The sequence below is a fragment of the Mauremys mutica genome, chromosome 11, assembly GCF_020497125.1.
Source record: "Mauremys mutica isolate MM-2020 ecotype Southern chromosome 11, ASM2049712v1, whole genome shotgun sequence".
NCBI lineage: Eukaryota > Metazoa > Chordata > Testudines > Geoemydidae > Mauremys > Mauremys mutica.
The window spans coordinates 56,118,574-56,135,112 of record NC_059082.1 but is presented as its reverse complement, the minus strand read 5'-3'; the positions used below and the strand labels follow the sequence as shown (position 1 = coordinate 56,135,112).

General features: G+C 44.1%; 1 protein-coding gene across 3 annotated transcripts in view; it reads left to right on the top strand.

Moving 5' to 3' along the window:
* Positions 1 to 16,539, top strand: part of WDR90 (WD repeat domain 90) — a 49,789-nt gene that overhangs the window by 20,941 nt on the left and 12,309 nt on the right. For all 3 annotated transcript variants that reach the window (XM_044980746.1, XM_044980745.1, XM_044980747.1), the window contains exons 18-33: positions 3,363 to 3,479; positions 4,146 to 4,381; positions 5,066 to 5,205; positions 5,844 to 5,974; positions 7,193 to 7,323; positions 7,943 to 8,104; positions 8,645 to 8,773; positions 9,515 to 9,648; positions 9,766 to 9,806; positions 10,350 to 10,481; positions 10,896 to 11,081; positions 12,153 to 12,253; positions 13,173 to 13,275; positions 13,861 to 13,982; positions 14,415 to 14,574; positions 15,005 to 15,195. In XM_044980746.1, the coding sequence (XP_044836681.1) occupies positions 3,363 to 3,479; positions 4,146 to 4,381; positions 5,066 to 5,205; positions 5,844 to 5,974; positions 7,193 to 7,323; positions 7,943 to 8,104; positions 8,645 to 8,773; positions 9,515 to 9,648; positions 9,766 to 9,806; positions 10,350 to 10,481; positions 10,896 to 11,081; positions 12,153 to 12,253; positions 13,173 to 13,275; positions 13,861 to 13,982; positions 14,415 to 14,574; positions 15,005 to 15,195 (2,216 nt within the window). The remainder of the gene's footprint in view (positions 1 to 3,362; positions 3,480 to 4,145; positions 4,382 to 5,065; positions 5,206 to 5,843; positions 5,975 to 7,192; positions 7,324 to 7,942; positions 8,105 to 8,644; positions 8,774 to 9,514; positions 9,649 to 9,765; positions 9,807 to 10,349; positions 10,482 to 10,895; positions 11,082 to 12,152; positions 12,254 to 13,172; positions 13,276 to 13,860; positions 13,983 to 14,414; positions 14,575 to 15,004; positions 15,196 to 16,539) is intronic.

Here is a 16,539-nt window from a genome sequence, read left to right as displayed (position 1 = left end):
TTTTAGTGAAGACTGAAGCAAAATAGGCATTAAACACCTCAGCCTACTTCTTATCATCAGTTATTAGCTCTCCTTCCCCACTAAGCAGAGGACCTGCACTTTCCTTCATCTTTCTCTTGCTCCTAACATATTTATAGAACCTCTTCTTCTTTCCTTTTATGTCCCTTGCTAAGTGTAACTCAGTTTGTGCCTTAGCCTTTCTGTTTAGTCCCTACATCCTAGTGCTGTTTTTTTGTACTCCTCTTTAGCAGTTCATCCATGTTTCCACTTTTTGTAGGATTCCTTTCTAATTTTTAGTTCATTAAATAGCTCCTGATGCAGCCAGATTGGCCTCCTACTATTGTTCCTATCTTTCCTTCAGTTTGGGATACTTTGCAGTTCTGCCTTTAATACTGACTCCTTGAGAAACTGCCCATATTTGTGAACTCCTTTATACCTTAGATTTTCTTCCTGTGGAGCCTGACCTACCAATTCTCTGAGTCTGTTAAAGCCTGCTTTTTTGAAGTCCATTTGTGATGGGTTTGGTCACAGAAACCCCCTTGGGACTGTCACCTGATGTGCTGAAATTACCTCTGAGCACGTTTTCCCTGCCAGCTTGGGACTCCAGAACCCTGCCTTGTTGAACCAGATACGTTAGCCTGCTGCAACACAGACCCAGGTCTGAACCATGCCCCTGAAGCTGCAGGCTTTAACTGAAAACCACTCAGCAGATTACCTATCTCCAGCACCCAGACACTCAGTTCCCAGTGTAAAGTAAAACCTATTTCCCCATGCTAATTTTTTTCCACTACTGTTACTCTTGTCAGCTATTGGAAATGGGCCATCCTGATTATCACTACAGTAGTTTTTTTTCTCCTGCTGATACTAACCCACCTCAACTGATTACTCTGGTTATAGTTAATTTGGCAACATCCATTTTTTCATGCCCTCCATGTATATATATCTTCCTAGTGTATTTTCCACTGCATGCATCCGATGAAGTGGGTTTTAGCCCACCAAAGCTTATGCTCAAATAAATTTGTTAGTCTCTAAGATGCCACAAGTACTCCTGTTCTTTTTCCAGTTCCCAATGGGATCCAAACCCCAAATAAATTATTTTTACTCTGTATAAAGCTTATACAGGGTAAACTCATAAATCGTCTGCCCTCTATAACACTGATAGAGAGATATGCACAGCTGTTTGCTTCCCCACGTATTAATCACTTACTCTGGGTTCATTAATAAACAAAAGCGATTTTATTAAGTGTAAAAAGTAGGATTTAAGTGGTTTCAAGTAATAACACACAGAACAAAGTAAGTTACTAAGGAAAATAAAACAAAACATGCAAATCTAAGCCTAATACATTAAGAAACTGAATACAGGTAAATCTCACCCTCAGAGATGTTCCAATAAGCTTCTTTCACAGACTGGACTCCTTCCTAGTCTGGTCCCAATCCTTTCCCCTGCTACAGTCCTTGTTAGTTCCAGCTCAGGTGGTAACTAGGGGATTTCTCATGACTGGCAGCCCCCTTTGTTCTGTTCCACCCCCTTTTATAGCTTTGGCCCAAGGTGGGAATCTTTTATCTCTCTGGGTCCCCACCCCTCCTTCTGAATGGAAAAGCACCATGTTTAAGATGGATTCCAGTATCATGTGACATGGTCACATGTCCTGTGAGACCCCAGCCTTCATTCTTCCAGGGCTGGCCTGCAGTCCCCAGGAAGGTTTGAAAGTAAACAGAGCCATTCACAACCAATTGTCCTAGTCAATGGGAGCCAAGCCACCATTAATGGCCCACACTTTGCATAATTACAACAGGACTTAAGAGTAATACTTCATCTTTCTAGATTCAGGTACAAGAATGATACATTCATACAGATAGGTTGAACACACTCAGTAGATTATAAGCTTTGCAATGATACCTTTACAAGAGACCTTTTGCATAAAGCATATTCCAGTTACGTTATATTTACACTCATAAGCATATTTCCATAAAACATATGGAGTGCAACCTCACACCATTATCCTTATCCTGCTGCTCTCACTCCTTCCTGTACTTAGAATAATGAAAGCTATCGTTTCATGGTCACTTTAATCCAAATTGCATTCCGCATTCTGATTTGCAACCAGTTTCTCCCTCTTGGTCAGAATCAAGTCTAAAATGGCTGTCACTCTGGTTACTTCCTCCACTTTCTGAAATAAGAAGTTGTCCCCAATGTCCCCCATGAACTCATTGGAAATTGTGTTTTGGTGTATTACTTTTCCAACAGATGTCTGGATAGTTAAAAGTCCCCCATTACTACCAGGTCTTGTGATTTAGATATTTCTGTTGTTTGTCCTAGAAATGCCTCATCCATCTCCTTTTCCTGATTTGGTGATCTCTAATAGACACCACCACCACCATGATCCCTGCTATTTTCACTTTATAATGCTTTACAAATGTATATTAATTAAGCTTCCCAACCTCTTTTTGAGGAGGGTAGATATCATTCCCATTTTATATATGGTGAAACTGAGGTGTAGAATTTAAGACTTGACCATGGTCACAAGTTGTATTAGGGTCAGAGTTTCTGGCTCCCGGTGCTTTTGATTAGACTAGACTTCATTGATATAGTCATAAGCATTGGATGTCTTAGCCATTTCTTAACGCACACAGTCTCCTTTGCTACATTCCCACCCCCTTTCCCTCTCTTCTCTTTCTCTTTACTCTCTCTTGTTTCTCCTTCCATAGATGAACCAATATGAAAAGATAAAGGAAACAGTTTTTCACACCATTAGCCTGTGACTCTCATTGCCATGATGTATTGTGAAGGCCAAGAGTATGGCAGTCTTTGAAAAGTGATTGGACGTTTCTATGGATAACAAGGATACCCACCGTTATAATAGTAATATTAAGTATGAACAAGAGTTCTGGTTGTAATAAAAACCCTTCTGATTTGGGGCATGATCTGTCATCTAACAATTGGAGGTTAGGAGAAGGTGTTCAAAAAAGAAGTGGATAAATTCATGGAGAATAGGTCCATCAATGGCTATTAGCCAAGATGGGCAGGGATGGTGTCCCTAGCCTCTGTTTGCCAGAGGCTGGGAATGGGCGACAGGGAATGAATCACTTGATGATTACCTGTTCTGTTCATTCCCTCTGGGGCACCTGACATTGGCCACAGTTGGAAGACAGGGTACTGGGCACGATGGACCTTTGGTCTGACCTAGTATGGACGCTCTTATTTTCCCTGGGGACAACTGATCCCATAACTGCTACTGCAGGGTTTCTTGCACCTTCCTCTGAGTCATTCAGCATTGGAATAGATGGATCATTGGTCCGATCTATTTTGGTAATTTTTTGGTTCCTTACGTTGTGCTAATTGGTAATGTTTGTCCTTTCAGGCCCTGGGATTGCTATAAACAGTATTAGTGTCTCCTCTACCTTCTGTGCCACAGCCTCAGAGGATGGCTACGTACGGCTGTGGCCGCTGGATTTCTCAGCAGTCTTCTTGGAGGCTGGTGAGTAGACCATGGGTCCCTCTCACTCATTCCCCTCTCAGTTCTGCATTCATATCAACCTAGCCCTATGGGGCCAAAGCTTTCCTGGAGGAAAAAGGGAATGCAGCCTAGGGTTCCACTACACTGCTCTTCCAATCCATTCCCAAGCCTGAGCTCTTGTGAAGAGCAACAGAAATTCATTCTTAGGCTTCTCTTATGGTGCTCTCACAGTGGGCTAGACTCTGGTGTGGAGTAACTGCCACCTCCTGCAGTGAAAAGTTAGATAAGTCTGTACAGAATGAATCTTGGGGTTTATCTCTTCAAGAGTGGTCCTTGTTTTTCTGGAATTCTAAAGAAAGACAGGAGTCTTCTGAGTAAGGTAAACATTAGTCCTTAATGCTTATTGCATATCTGTCAAATGAAAATCTATGGGAGAAGCACAGGAGTTCTTCATCCATCCTGGAAAGAAATGCAGTGATACTGAAAAATGAAGACTTTTTATAAATAACACTGGCTTGATTATGTGGCTAGACTAAAACCTGAGAAAAGCTAGTCTCAAAGCACTCAGGAATGCTGACATAGAAATGAAAGTGCAGAAATAAAAGGGTGGTCACTTAACTATGATCTAGATCTACCACTTTTTTGGGTCCTGGGATAATTTATCAACTGGTACATCTCTTTCCCCAGAGCATGAAGGTCCAGTGAGTTCTGTCAGCATCAGTCCAGATAGTCTCAAAGTTCTGTGCACCACCTCTACTGGGAACCTGGGTTACCTGGATGTACAGTCACGGGGCTACAATACCCTCATGCGCTCCCACACTGACTCTGTTCTGGCATTCTCTGTGGATGGGCTCCGGAAGCAGATGGCTACGGTGTCCCAGGATAACACCATCCGGATCTGGGACCTTGTGTCCATGCAGCAGGTAGGGGAAGCTCACTTTCTTAATAAAGATAGAGGTAGTAGAAGTCAAAACTCAGCTTTGCTGGCGGAGCTGTAAAAGGAAGTCCGCATAATCTTTGTTTATTCCAACTGACTGTAGCTGGTGCTAGCAACATATCTCACTTTAAAAGCATTTAAATCTACCCCAAACAACAACAGATCCCTCCAGAACTACTGCATGAAGTTCAAGATGTTTCAGTGTAGTTTGGCTTTAGCTCCAAAAATCAAATATTTAAAATACCACTTGCTTTTCTTCCATCTACTAAATATTGTAGGTTAATGCTAGGCCATAATGATCAGGTCTCTGTGGGTATGTGTACACTGCAATAAAACCCTCATGGCTGGCCCATGTCAGCTGACTTAGGCTCGGACTGTAAAATTGCAGTGTAAACGTTCAGACTCAGACTGGAGCCCAGGCTGTGAGACCCAACCCTGAATGTCTACAATGCAGTGTTATAGCTCCGCAGCCCGAGCCCGTTGAAGTCCATAGAAAGACTCCTACTGATTTCACTGAGCTTTGGATCAGGCCCCAAGGGGTTACACAGCTTCACTGTAATGATAGGCTTGTGATGGGGAACTGGGATATGGGATTATCTCATTCTGCCACATACTGCTGCCAGGTTTTGCATATCCCCAAGCAGTGCTTCTGTGTGTCCCTTTCCCACAGCTATATGACTTCACTGCCTCTGATGAGATTCCATGTACTGTGGCCTTTCATCCTGCACAACAGATATTTGCATGTGGCTTCAGCAGTGGAGTGGTGAGAACCTTCAGCCTGACTGCCTCTGATCTACTAATGGAACACAAGTATGTTTGACAAATGGATATTGTATATTCAGATGTAAAAATCTAAATGATGGGAGTCACGACAATGGTGTAAGTAAGAAGTCCATCCACATGAGTGAAATATCAGGAGCTAACATTAGTGCAGGGCCATAATGGAAGAGCACATTCCTTAGGACTTAGCCATCTCATCACATGAGTTACAATGAGCTGGTTTTAGAGAGGAAAAGCCTAGTGGGGTCATGACTGTGTGGTTTTGGGTTTGTTTTAAGAGTCAGGCCTGACTGGGACTCTCCATCATGGAGGGAGGTGGCCAAGAATAGGGGAGGCATGTTGGGGGTCAACCAGACACGATGCACTTGAGAGCATTTCTGTTGGGAAGTGGAGAATGATCAAAAGTACATGTCAGTGTGTGGATATGTCATCTTGGAAGCTGTTGGCAGCAAGAGCACTGCACTTGTTGATTAGTCTCCCCCAGCACCCTTGGGAATAAAGACAACCAACCGTCCTATACTACGACAGGGAAAAATAGGGTGGGCTTCTGACTGTCCCTGACACTGTTTCTGATCTCCTTCCTAATCCAGGGACTCCCCCACTGCACTTCACATCAGTCTGCTCTGCTTTATTGCCCCACTGTCTCACGTGTTTTCTGTGTTATGTAGGCAGCACCGTGGTGCAGTCACTGGTCTGACCTTCTCTCCAGATGGCAATTTGATGTTCAGTTCCTGCTCCCATGGGACCCTGGCTCTTTATAACTGTGCAGCCCAGAAGAGTCACGTCCTCAGAGTTCTGGGTAAGGGTTCTGCATCCCTCTTTCTGGTATTGTCTCCAGGGCTTAAAGGCTCAAAATTCCATGAAGTAATTTCCAGAGGGCATCCTATGATCCTTTTGAGACAAGTTAGCTGTATTTCTCTCTTGCCTGTTAATATTGCTCTCACTGAGGGTCTGTTAACATTTCATTGTCACTCTGGTTTCCAAAGGTTTGTAACTGGATTGATGTATTTTAGTGTTGCAGATGGGCTCACATTGCATGTATATCCTCTTTCAGATTGAATACACGCTTAAAAAAAAGAAAAAAAAAGAGTGATAGTAGAATTACAGTAGCACACAGAGACCTCAACTGAGGTAGGGGGGCGCCATTCTTTTAGGCACCATACAAGCACTGAGAAATGGCCCCTGCCCCAAAGAATCTCCAGTCTAAACAGGCAAGACAGACAAAGGGTGGGAGGGGAAGCAGAGGCACAGAGAGAGGATGGGACTTGTCCAGGGTCACACAACAGGCCAGTGTGAGAACTGGGGCTAGCACCCAGGGCTTCTTGACTCTGATCTGAAGCCGGTGCCCTAGCCATACTGCCTCCCTTTTTTTCCTGCCCACCCCCAGAAATAACACACGATCTTAAATATAGACTGGCCTTTTTCAGCAATAGGCTAAATATAGACCAGTCATCTTGATTTCTATGATAAGACATTATTTGAGTTCATCTACTAACTAAAACTTACTTCACTGTCCTGCAGTTTTTTGCAGCCATTTCTCTCTTTATGGATTTAAGCTGTTTAAACCCTCGCTGAGATCCATGTGCAGTAACTGCTTGTCACAATCCCCTGCCTATGCTAAAAAAAAAAAAACTACAATAAAATCCAACTTCCTCCATTGATATTGCACTGTGGTACGGTGTGTGCCTCAAATATAATCCATTTACTCAAATTGCAACCTCATTTCCAGGCCTCCCCAAATTCTGGGCTGTTCCAGTTCTTGGTGTGAATGTTCTGATTTAGATCTGTCTTTAATGTGTGTATAATAGCTGTTCAAATCTGGCACCTTCCACAGCACAGATTGACCCTTAGCACCATGCTGGGGTACTGGCTCAGTGCTGATTCAGAGAGAGGAGCAACCCCTAAAATGTTAATAGAATGAATTTTATCTCAGCTGCAGTATATAATCAGTCACTCTCCCTTTAGGCTTTCTCTCCTTCCCGTTTATCTCATTCACACTGTGTTTTGTCGTATCCAGGCAATGTGGTGTCCCAAGATGCTGAGCATAGTCCCAACGCTTTGGCCCTTAGTGGGGATGGACGTCTCCTCGCCTTTGTGGGCCCCTCTAAGTACACTGTGACCGTTATGGACGCCCATTCTCTGGATGAGGTAACTGGAAGGAAGTTGCCTTGATCCAAAGGGAGAAAAGAGTAGGAGGGAGGGCATTCCTGGCATCACACACTGCAGAATGCTTTGCAGGGTAAGGAAAAGAGATTTCTTCCCAGATGGTTAGAGAACCCCATAGACTCCACCAAATAGGAGCTGACATAGCCTGTTTATGTGTCCTTCGCCATGTGGAAAACACTTGGGATGTGGTTTTGATTTCCTCCTTTTTGATGCTGCTGTGGGATGGAAACACCAAATCAGGCTGTCTTCCTTCCACAATTACATCCAGCCCTTACGGAGCAAGAGGTGAAGTTGCTGAAAAGCAATAGGGAATCTTACAGCATCTGTACCTTTTTGAGGAAATGTCTTCTTGAGTAATGCACACTTACAATGCCTGCCCAGAGCCACCACTTAATCAGGTAGCTTGAGAAGATTAAAGGGGAAAGAGAGTGAGTTACATTTTCCTCCTCTAGCAGCCTCAGACAATAAAGAAGTGGGGGAAATGGTCTAAAAATATCCTCAGATTGTGTAGAAGTTCCGTAGGATTCCCTGCCATCTGGATCATTTCATGTGGAACTGTTCACTTCAGGACAGTGGTGTTCAATAGCTTCTTGTTTCACAGCTACTGAGGATAGATGTCAGTATCCTGGACTTGGACAGCACTAGCTTGGACTCTGCTCTGAGAATCTGCTTTGCTCCCATGCCTGTTGGCCACCTCTTGGTGTCCACTTCCTCCAACAAAGTCCTTGTGCTTGATGCCAAAACTGGGCGCTTGGTCCGAGAGGTAAGGAATTTGTGAAGCGAATGCTCTGTGGTCTCTGGGATATCCCTCAGCTTCCACGCCTCTTGACGGTGAACACACATGAACATGGGACTCCGTGATGAAGTCCCAGCAATCACAGGCTTCTAAGAAAAACTGAGTCACCTGAAGTACGTAGCTAATATGGTTATTCCCCAGATGAGGTTAAATCTGTTCCCTTCTGCTTTGCTCCCTCACACATCTGTCACCCGGCTGAAGAGTACCATGTTTATCCAGATTCGTGTGTCTAACAAACTTTTCAGTCTGTGCATAGTTACAGAGTGATGTAGGATTGGAAGCAATCACAGACCTTCCATGTCTGGAACAGATGGGCATCTTTTCCCCCTCTCTCTTACTGTTTGAAACTTTATTTATCAGAAGAGAGCAAAAGTATTCCCTTGCATAAACCACTTTTCCTCCCATTTCCAATTGGGCATCTTAGACAATCTGTCCTTATGTTTTTCTCTCTGATCAAGCTGGAAACAGCTGGTTCAGCTAGCAGTCTTGTTTTTGTCTTGTTCACAGGTGTCTCGTGTGCACAAGCTATCCTGTTCTTCATTGGCACTGAGTGAGGATGCCAGGTACCTGCTGACGGCCGGTGACAGAGTTGTCAAAGTGTGGGACTATCAGATGAGGTTCGACATCAACTTTCAGGTATTGGACACAAAGGGAAAAAATCAGTGGCACCTTACACTTTTCCACTATGAATGCCACTTAGTTTTTCTGAGCAGAAAGCAATAATGCAGCTAACCTCCTCCACATGGATTTGCCAATGGCCCTCAACCTTGATTTGTCCAGTATTGATCCATGGTTCCCAGTCATAACTGTGATAGTTTGTCAAAATGGGATATGGATGGAGAACACCAAACTCATTTCACTTAATAATAATACTTAATATTTCTATAGCACCTTACCATCATTAAGTAATCCTCACCACACCACTATCCAGGACATAGATAGGCAGGTGTTACCCCTTTTACAGATGAAACAAAGGAGAGCAGTGAAGTGGCTTGTTCAAGGTCACACAGGAGTTGGGCAGGGCCAGGATGAGGACTCAGGTTCTTCCAGTTTCCAATCCCATGCTCATTCCTCCAGACCACTGCGACCTCATTAAAGAATGACTCCAGAACTCAGCAGTGCAGGCCTGGTGTATGCACCTTCAGGAGGTACATAAAATAACCTCTGTTAGTTAGTTGTGGACAGAATTCCCCCTGTACTGTATATCCGATAAGGTACGATAACTATACAGAAAAATACGAAAGAGCCTTGTCCAGGAAGGCCCTTTATCGCCTTATCTGTGCTGAGGGGAACCATGAATGGTCCTAAGAACATGCAAAGGTGTAGCAGTTGCATTGGAAGTACAAGACATGCCCCTCCATACTTACTTTCTCCCAGGTATATATTGGCCACTCGGAGCCAGTGCGACAGGTGGCCTTCACCCCTGACCAACAGCACGTCATCAGCATTGGAGATGCCATCTTCCTTTGGGACTTCTTAGCTGTGTCTAGAGTGGAGTCACCCAAGGCCGAGTAAGAGCACTGCAATCCTTCATCAAATCTCATTGGCTTGGGAATGCTTTCCATTGTTCCCCTCTCTATCCTGTTCTCACCCCCATTGTTGTAACTCTTGTCTCATTACCTTTCCAGTGTTCATCCCTATGTTGAGTCCCTAGTGTCTCCCAGAGCTGGTGAGTTTGCCTCTTTCATTTTATTACCCATTCAGACACATTTTTCCAAAGCTGTTTTCACAACACAGGAGAGCCTTGAATTGATTATAAATGGGATTTTAGTACTTTGGCCAAGGATGCCAGGACGCTAAGAGCTAATTCCTTGTTAGTGCTAGGGATTAATCTGCAGTTTGAAATCTCCAGTGATTAGTATTTCCCCTTGTTACAGAGACAACTGCTGGGGCGGGCAAGGGCAAAGTGGGTCAGCCATGGGCTAGCTGATATACTTCTTCCTCATCTCTTCTATCTCTTACTCTTCCTCCTCCTCAGCTCTGTTACCTTAACCTCTCCTGCTTTTCTCTTTCTCCACTGTCTCTTCCTTCTCACCTCTCCCTGTCTCTCCTTTCTCTCTTCCTGAGGACAAAGGATAAAGCATCTGTAAATGACTTCATCTGGGTATGAGGAAGCTGGAGAGCTGAGCATATTGGTACTGTATTGCCATTGCCTCAGCCTGTCTTCAGAGGACATCAGAGGGAATTACCCAGTCCCCTTTTCTGTTCACAGAAACTAACTCTGAGAAGCTAAAGGATTTTACATCCAGTGCCAATGAGATACCCCGCCAGTCAGCTCCTCTTCCATCTCTGGCCTCACCACCACATCTGGACATCAGCTCTATCCACCAACCAGGACGTGACGGTGAGAAGAGGAATCACCTGTAGAGAAGAATTAAGGTTTCGTGGGGGGAAAACTCCCTCTATAATTCAACAGCTGCCTTGGCACCTCTTCCCTCCACCTCCACCTCCACCTGTAGGTTGAGATGAGCGGCTCTGCACCTTCCCTTCCCAGCCTAGTACTGTCTAGTAATTCTTGGTGCCATTTTTTTCCCTTGCTCCCTGGTTTCATCTACTGAACTGCTGGCCAGACATTTCCAAGGGTGCTGTGAATATCTCTAATCTGTGACCTTGGATGAATTCCCGATTCTCCCCACAGGCAACAGGAAAATGCTTTGCTTTGTAACCTCTCTGTAACTGAAGGGTCAGACACTCATAAAATAAACCCTGAGAAGCACAAAATAACTCTCCCCTCTTTTCTACCAATGTTCTTCTGCAGATATTTTCTCTGAGTCAGATGAAGGGGAGGAAGCAGGTCTGAAAGGCAGCAGCAGAGGCGCTGCAGATGGAAACAAAAACCACTCGGCCCTTGTCATGGAGGAACCAGTCAAGAATGAGGAGTCTCTTGTTGTGAGGCCCAAAGTGAGTCAGGAGTGTTCGAGGTCTCCCAGTCACTCAGGAAATGGTAAATCAAGGGGTGTTCTGGGCCTATGAAGAGCTTCGCTCCTTTGGGGAGCAAATAGAGCAATTGGCTGCAAGGCAGTGTGCTTCTAGCAATAAAATAAATGAGGGAGAATCCATGAAAATATAGACACAAATGGAATGTTTATGTTGCATTCTGCACGGTGTCTGTAGAAATACTGATGGCCTGCCATAGGTTTCTGGGAGGGATGTGATTTAAGCCACAAGATCAAATGCAGTATGCTTTCCTAGAGTTCCCAGGTGATATTTTCCTTCTTTTGGATATCTATACACAGGAATAGAGTAAGGGAAATTTCTTTTGGTCTCTGTGACTGTTGTTTCTCTGTCTCCCTCCCTGGTCCATCTCCATCTCTGCTGCTTCTAAGCACCCAGGGGTCCTTTCTACCCTGTAACCTGTCTCTGCTTTGAAGTTGTGCTTTCTGTTAAAGCTCTCAAGGTGTCTATTAATAGAAACACCACATCAAAGCTGCAGCAACTCATGGCTAGCTGCCAGAGGCATGAAGCAGCCAGTGCACAAAGCCTCAGGCAAGATTTGTCAGAGAGCTTCCTTTTAAAAGTAAGGCTTGTCTCACTATAAAGTCGTGGTTTTCTATTTGCTTGGCTTGTTCTCCTCAGGTACTGATGCCTATAGTGCACAGTGTGGTAGTACTTTGAGTTTGTGTAGTATCTGTCACCCTAACAAAATGACAGAAATACGTTATTGAATTATAGTCTGTCTTTACACCTGGTATGCGGGCACTTTCCAACCAGAGGGGATTGGTAGGAAAATATGTATATGTATCTCTGTGACCCTGCCCCTGGTGCAGCCATTTGCACCTGAGCAGAGTGGGTGTGAATGTTACATTCTGATTGGGTCATTTTATACCCTCTTTGTACTGGTATAAATGACTGCACAAGGTATAGGGCAATGTAGAATCCAGCCTCTGTGTGTGTCCATGTGTACACACCTCCTCAACATCCAGAAGGTTAATAAACCAGAACATTAACTGGCCTAGTTGCTCAAGATACACCATTACCATGAGCAAAGTTAGGCTTATTTTATGTTTTGTGCTAGAACCTAGAAGGGAGACCCAGGGTCCCGAACCCCAGCACTATATCCGCCCAGATTCCTACAGGCACTTTACTCCTCGCTTCAAAGCATCTGCACTCTCCAAGGTAAGAATTGCCCCAGTGCTAAGAGTCTGGCCAGGTAAAGAGCAGGAAAGATTGGTTTTGGTTTGGTTCTTTCCTAATGTAGCTTCCTTTTTATACCTCAGGCAGGATAGGTGAAGGACTTTGTGAAATGCACTCCCATGTTTTAGAAACCCCTAGCACTAGTCTCACTTTCTGTTATGGCCACAGATGAGTTGACTATGATCTTTCCATAAGTGGTTTTGGGTCACTTCTTTTTCTTTGGAAATCTGTATATTTTTTGTTCAAAAGATACTGAGAGTGCTTCAGAGAGTCTATAGGCACGTGTTTGAGAGCAGATGTCTTTCCCAGTCTGCTGTACCAACACAATTCACACCATGTAGAAAGTCCAAACTTACCCCTTCCTGGGATTCAGCTTTATTAGCAAACAAAGCAATGAGAACATACATTTCAGTTCAATCCTTCTTCCCTGGTTTTACAGCTCCTAGACTTCCTCCCTCAGGATTGCCCACTCAGGCTCTAGATCCCCTGTTCCCCAGAGAGCTACTCCCACCTCCTTTATCTCCAAGTGGGGTAAACAAGCATCTCTGTCAGTGAGTCAGCAGAATCCATTTAACCCTTTCCCAACAGCACTAGCACCTACTCCCCAGGTGGGGTGTTTGGCAGTGTTACCCCAAATCTATTAGAAGATGCTTGTGGGTGTATGTGTGTATATATATATATATATCTGGAAGAGCATATATGTTTGGTTTGACTGGTGTGGGTTTCACTTTTTGTATGTATAGCTATAGAAGTGGGTGGGCTTGTGTTTGACTGTTAAACTCTTTGTATGTATATGTGCATATGTATGTGTGCGGTAGTTCCTGTGCGAGTATTTAGAATTGAACCGACATGGAGTATCCTGTCAAAAGTGGTCTTGCACCAGTGTCTGTTTTCCTTACAGAGTGTCTCGTATCCTCCAGCTGGTAACGAGGGCCTGAAATTAAAGGCAGTCATTGGCTACAATGGGAATGGAAGGGGGAATATGGTCTGGAACCCAGACACAGGTATTCTAGGGCTAAGTTTTCAGGAAAGTGTGTGTGTGTATCCCAACACTTCTGTAATGGCACATTACATGTGAAAACATTGCACAGTTAGATGAGTTAAATAGTCTTGTTGCCATCCACATGAAAGTTTCACTCTGCTGTAGTGAGTTTATTTTGTACCATAAGAGACCCTTTTAATGTGATATCAGCAAGCACTGGCTGATTCAGGCGTGTTGGAGAATCCTATTAACAAAGTAATTTCCAGCCTCTAGTTGTTCAGCTCACATGGTGACAGGGAAGAGAGCGTGTTGTTTTATAGGTCCTCTCACCTCTTTATGTCAGAGCTGTTAGATGGCACTGAAGAGCTTTTCTTCATCAAATTTGGAGGAACAGAGATTTCTACCTCTGCCCATTCCCTGATTGGAAGGACACCCCATGGCCTGTAATGGAAAGGCAGTTAACTCTAAAGCACTCTAGACAGAAGAGTTAGTTTCACTTCTGTAATTGTGCTGTGTAGGTTAGATGCAGCAGTGTACAGGCCTGTACACAAGGCCTCTGTGCAGACCTCTCCTGATCTCATATCCCTCCTCTTCACACTGCACCTAGGTTTTTTTGCCTATACCTGTGGCTGTGTGATTGTGGTTGAAGACCTGCACTCAGGATCGCAGCAGCATTGGCTTGGCCACCCTGAAGAGATCTCTACTTTAGCAGTCAGCCATGATGCCCAGGTATGAATGTCTCCTGTGCTCCTGGAGAAGCTTGGTTTGGCTATATGTACTATTTGTCCTTGACTGGATGGACTTTGCTGAATGCGCTCCTATGTATATCTGTTTCCTCTTCTGCCTGAGCTGCTTCTCTAGCCCACTGCATAGAGACTCTGTTTTTTGGAGTTGAAGCATGCATGTGCTAATCCTCATGCCTCATCTGCAACTAGCTGGCACTTAATGCTGTGTGTATGTGGCCATGAAGCTTTCACTCTTCTCCTGTGGTGTGTTTTTTCATCAGGTGCCTCCATCCTTATGAATCTGCAGAGCTTTCCTCTTGCCATCTATATGAGTTCACTTCTGGTTTAATGACTACATAGGGCTTGTTGACTCTCCTAGAACACCCATATCATTTTTTATTGAGTTCCCAATGGTGATATATTATTGTTTTGCCAGGTTCTTGCCTCTGCCTCTGGCCAGGGGAATGGAGACTCACGTTGTCAGATCCGCATCTGGAACATACAGGATGGGACTTGCCAGAAAGTTATTTTCCATCATGAGACCCAAGTACAGGCCATGGCATACTCTCGTGACGATAGGCTCCTTGTTACATTAGGTTAGTCATCTGAACCTGTAAGCTATGAGCTTGTGGAGGATGTCTCCAGGACAGCCAGCTGGTGTAAAGAGGTCACTCAGGGTACGATACCCACATGGTATTTAGGTGTAATGAGGTCACTTGTGGTATAGAATTAGGATGTCAAGTTGCTGTTACATAGTCACTTGGGTCACTGGATGTCTACAGAATGCACACACGATGTGATAAGGTCATTTTTGGTGTCTCTTCTGTGTAAGATCACTAGGTTGCTATACGATTTGACATAAGGGAAGTTGGTAGTGCATGTTTTTAAGCAAAGAGAGTTGAAGTTTAAGTTGTGTCTATGTTAAACTGGGAGGAATTCTGATTAATTTAATATGGAAATATACAACCTGTATATGAAATTAAAGTGATATCCTGAAGTTCCTACTGTCTTTCATGTCATATATAGGGGACTACAGTGACCGGAGCCTCGCCCTGTGGAACACCCATACTTATGACCTAATGTCGTCCACCCATTTCTTAGAACCAGTCCACGAGGTGGCCTTTAACCCTCTTTCTGCTGGTGAACTGGCCTGTGTAGGCAGGGGAGCAGTGACTTTCTGGCTAATTGAGCAGCGGGGAGCTGACATCAGCCTCAAGGTACATAGAATCATAGAAGTATAGAACTGGAAGGGACCTCGAGAGGTCATCTAGTCCAGTCTCCTGCACTCAAGGCAGGACTAAGTATTATTTAGACCATCCCTGACAGGCGTTTGTTTAACCTGCTCTTAAAAATCTCCAATGATAGAGATTCCGTAGCCTCCCTAGGCTATTTGTTCCAGTGCTTAACCACCCTGACAGGAAGTTTTTCCTAATGTCCAACCTAAAACTCTCTTGCTGTAGTTTAAGCCCATTGTTTCTTGTCCTATCTCCAGAACAGGACACAATACTCCAGTTGAGGCCTAATTAGCATGGAGTAGAGCAGAAGAATTACTTCTAGTGTCTTGCTTACAACACTCCTGCTAATAAATCCCAGAATTATGTTTGCTTTTTTCGCAACAGTGTTACACTGTTGACTCATATTTAGGTTGTGATCCACTATAACCCCCAGATCCTTTTCTGCAGTACTCTTTTCTAGGCAGTCATTTCCCATTTTGTATGTGTACAACTGATTGTTCCTTCCTAAGTGGAGTACTTTGCATTTGTCCCTATTGAATTTCATCCTATTTACTTTAGACCATTTCTCCAGTTTGTCCAGATCATTTTGAATTTTAATCTTATCCTCCAAAGCCCTTGCAACCTCTCCCAACTTGGTATCATTCACAAACTTTATAAGTGTACTCTCTATGCCATTATCTAAATCATTGATGAAGAAATTGAACAGAACTAGACACAGAACTGATCCCTGCAGGACCCCAGTTTTGACTGTGAACCACTGATAACTACTCTCTGGGAATGGTTTTCCAGCCAGTTATGCCCCCACCTTATAGTAGCTCCATCTAGGTTTGTATTTCCCTAGTTTGTTTATGAGAGGGTCATGCGAGACAGTATCAAAAGCCTTACTAAAGTCAAAATATACCACATCTGCTGCTTCCCCCCCATCCACAAGGTTTGTTACCCTGTCAAAGAAAGCCATTAGGTTGGTTTGCCATGATTTGTTCTTGACAAACCCATGCTGACGGTTACTTATCACCTTATTATCTTCTAGGTGTTTGCAGATTCAACATCTGAACTTCTCCTTTCTATTTGTCACACTTTGCCTTGTCTTCTTTTAAAGCCCACACAGTAATGGGTGTGAAAGGCTCTGCCATTATTAGTCTGTGCCAGTGAGTGCGGGCGGTTGGGTTCTCTTAGGCTATGTCTACACTACTATGGGATCAAGGCTCTGGCGATTGATGCACCAGGGGTCGATTTAACGGGTCTAGTGAAGACCTGCTAAATCGATGGCAGAGCACTCTCCAGTCAACCCGGTACTCCATCCAGAATGAGAAGAGTAAAGTAAGT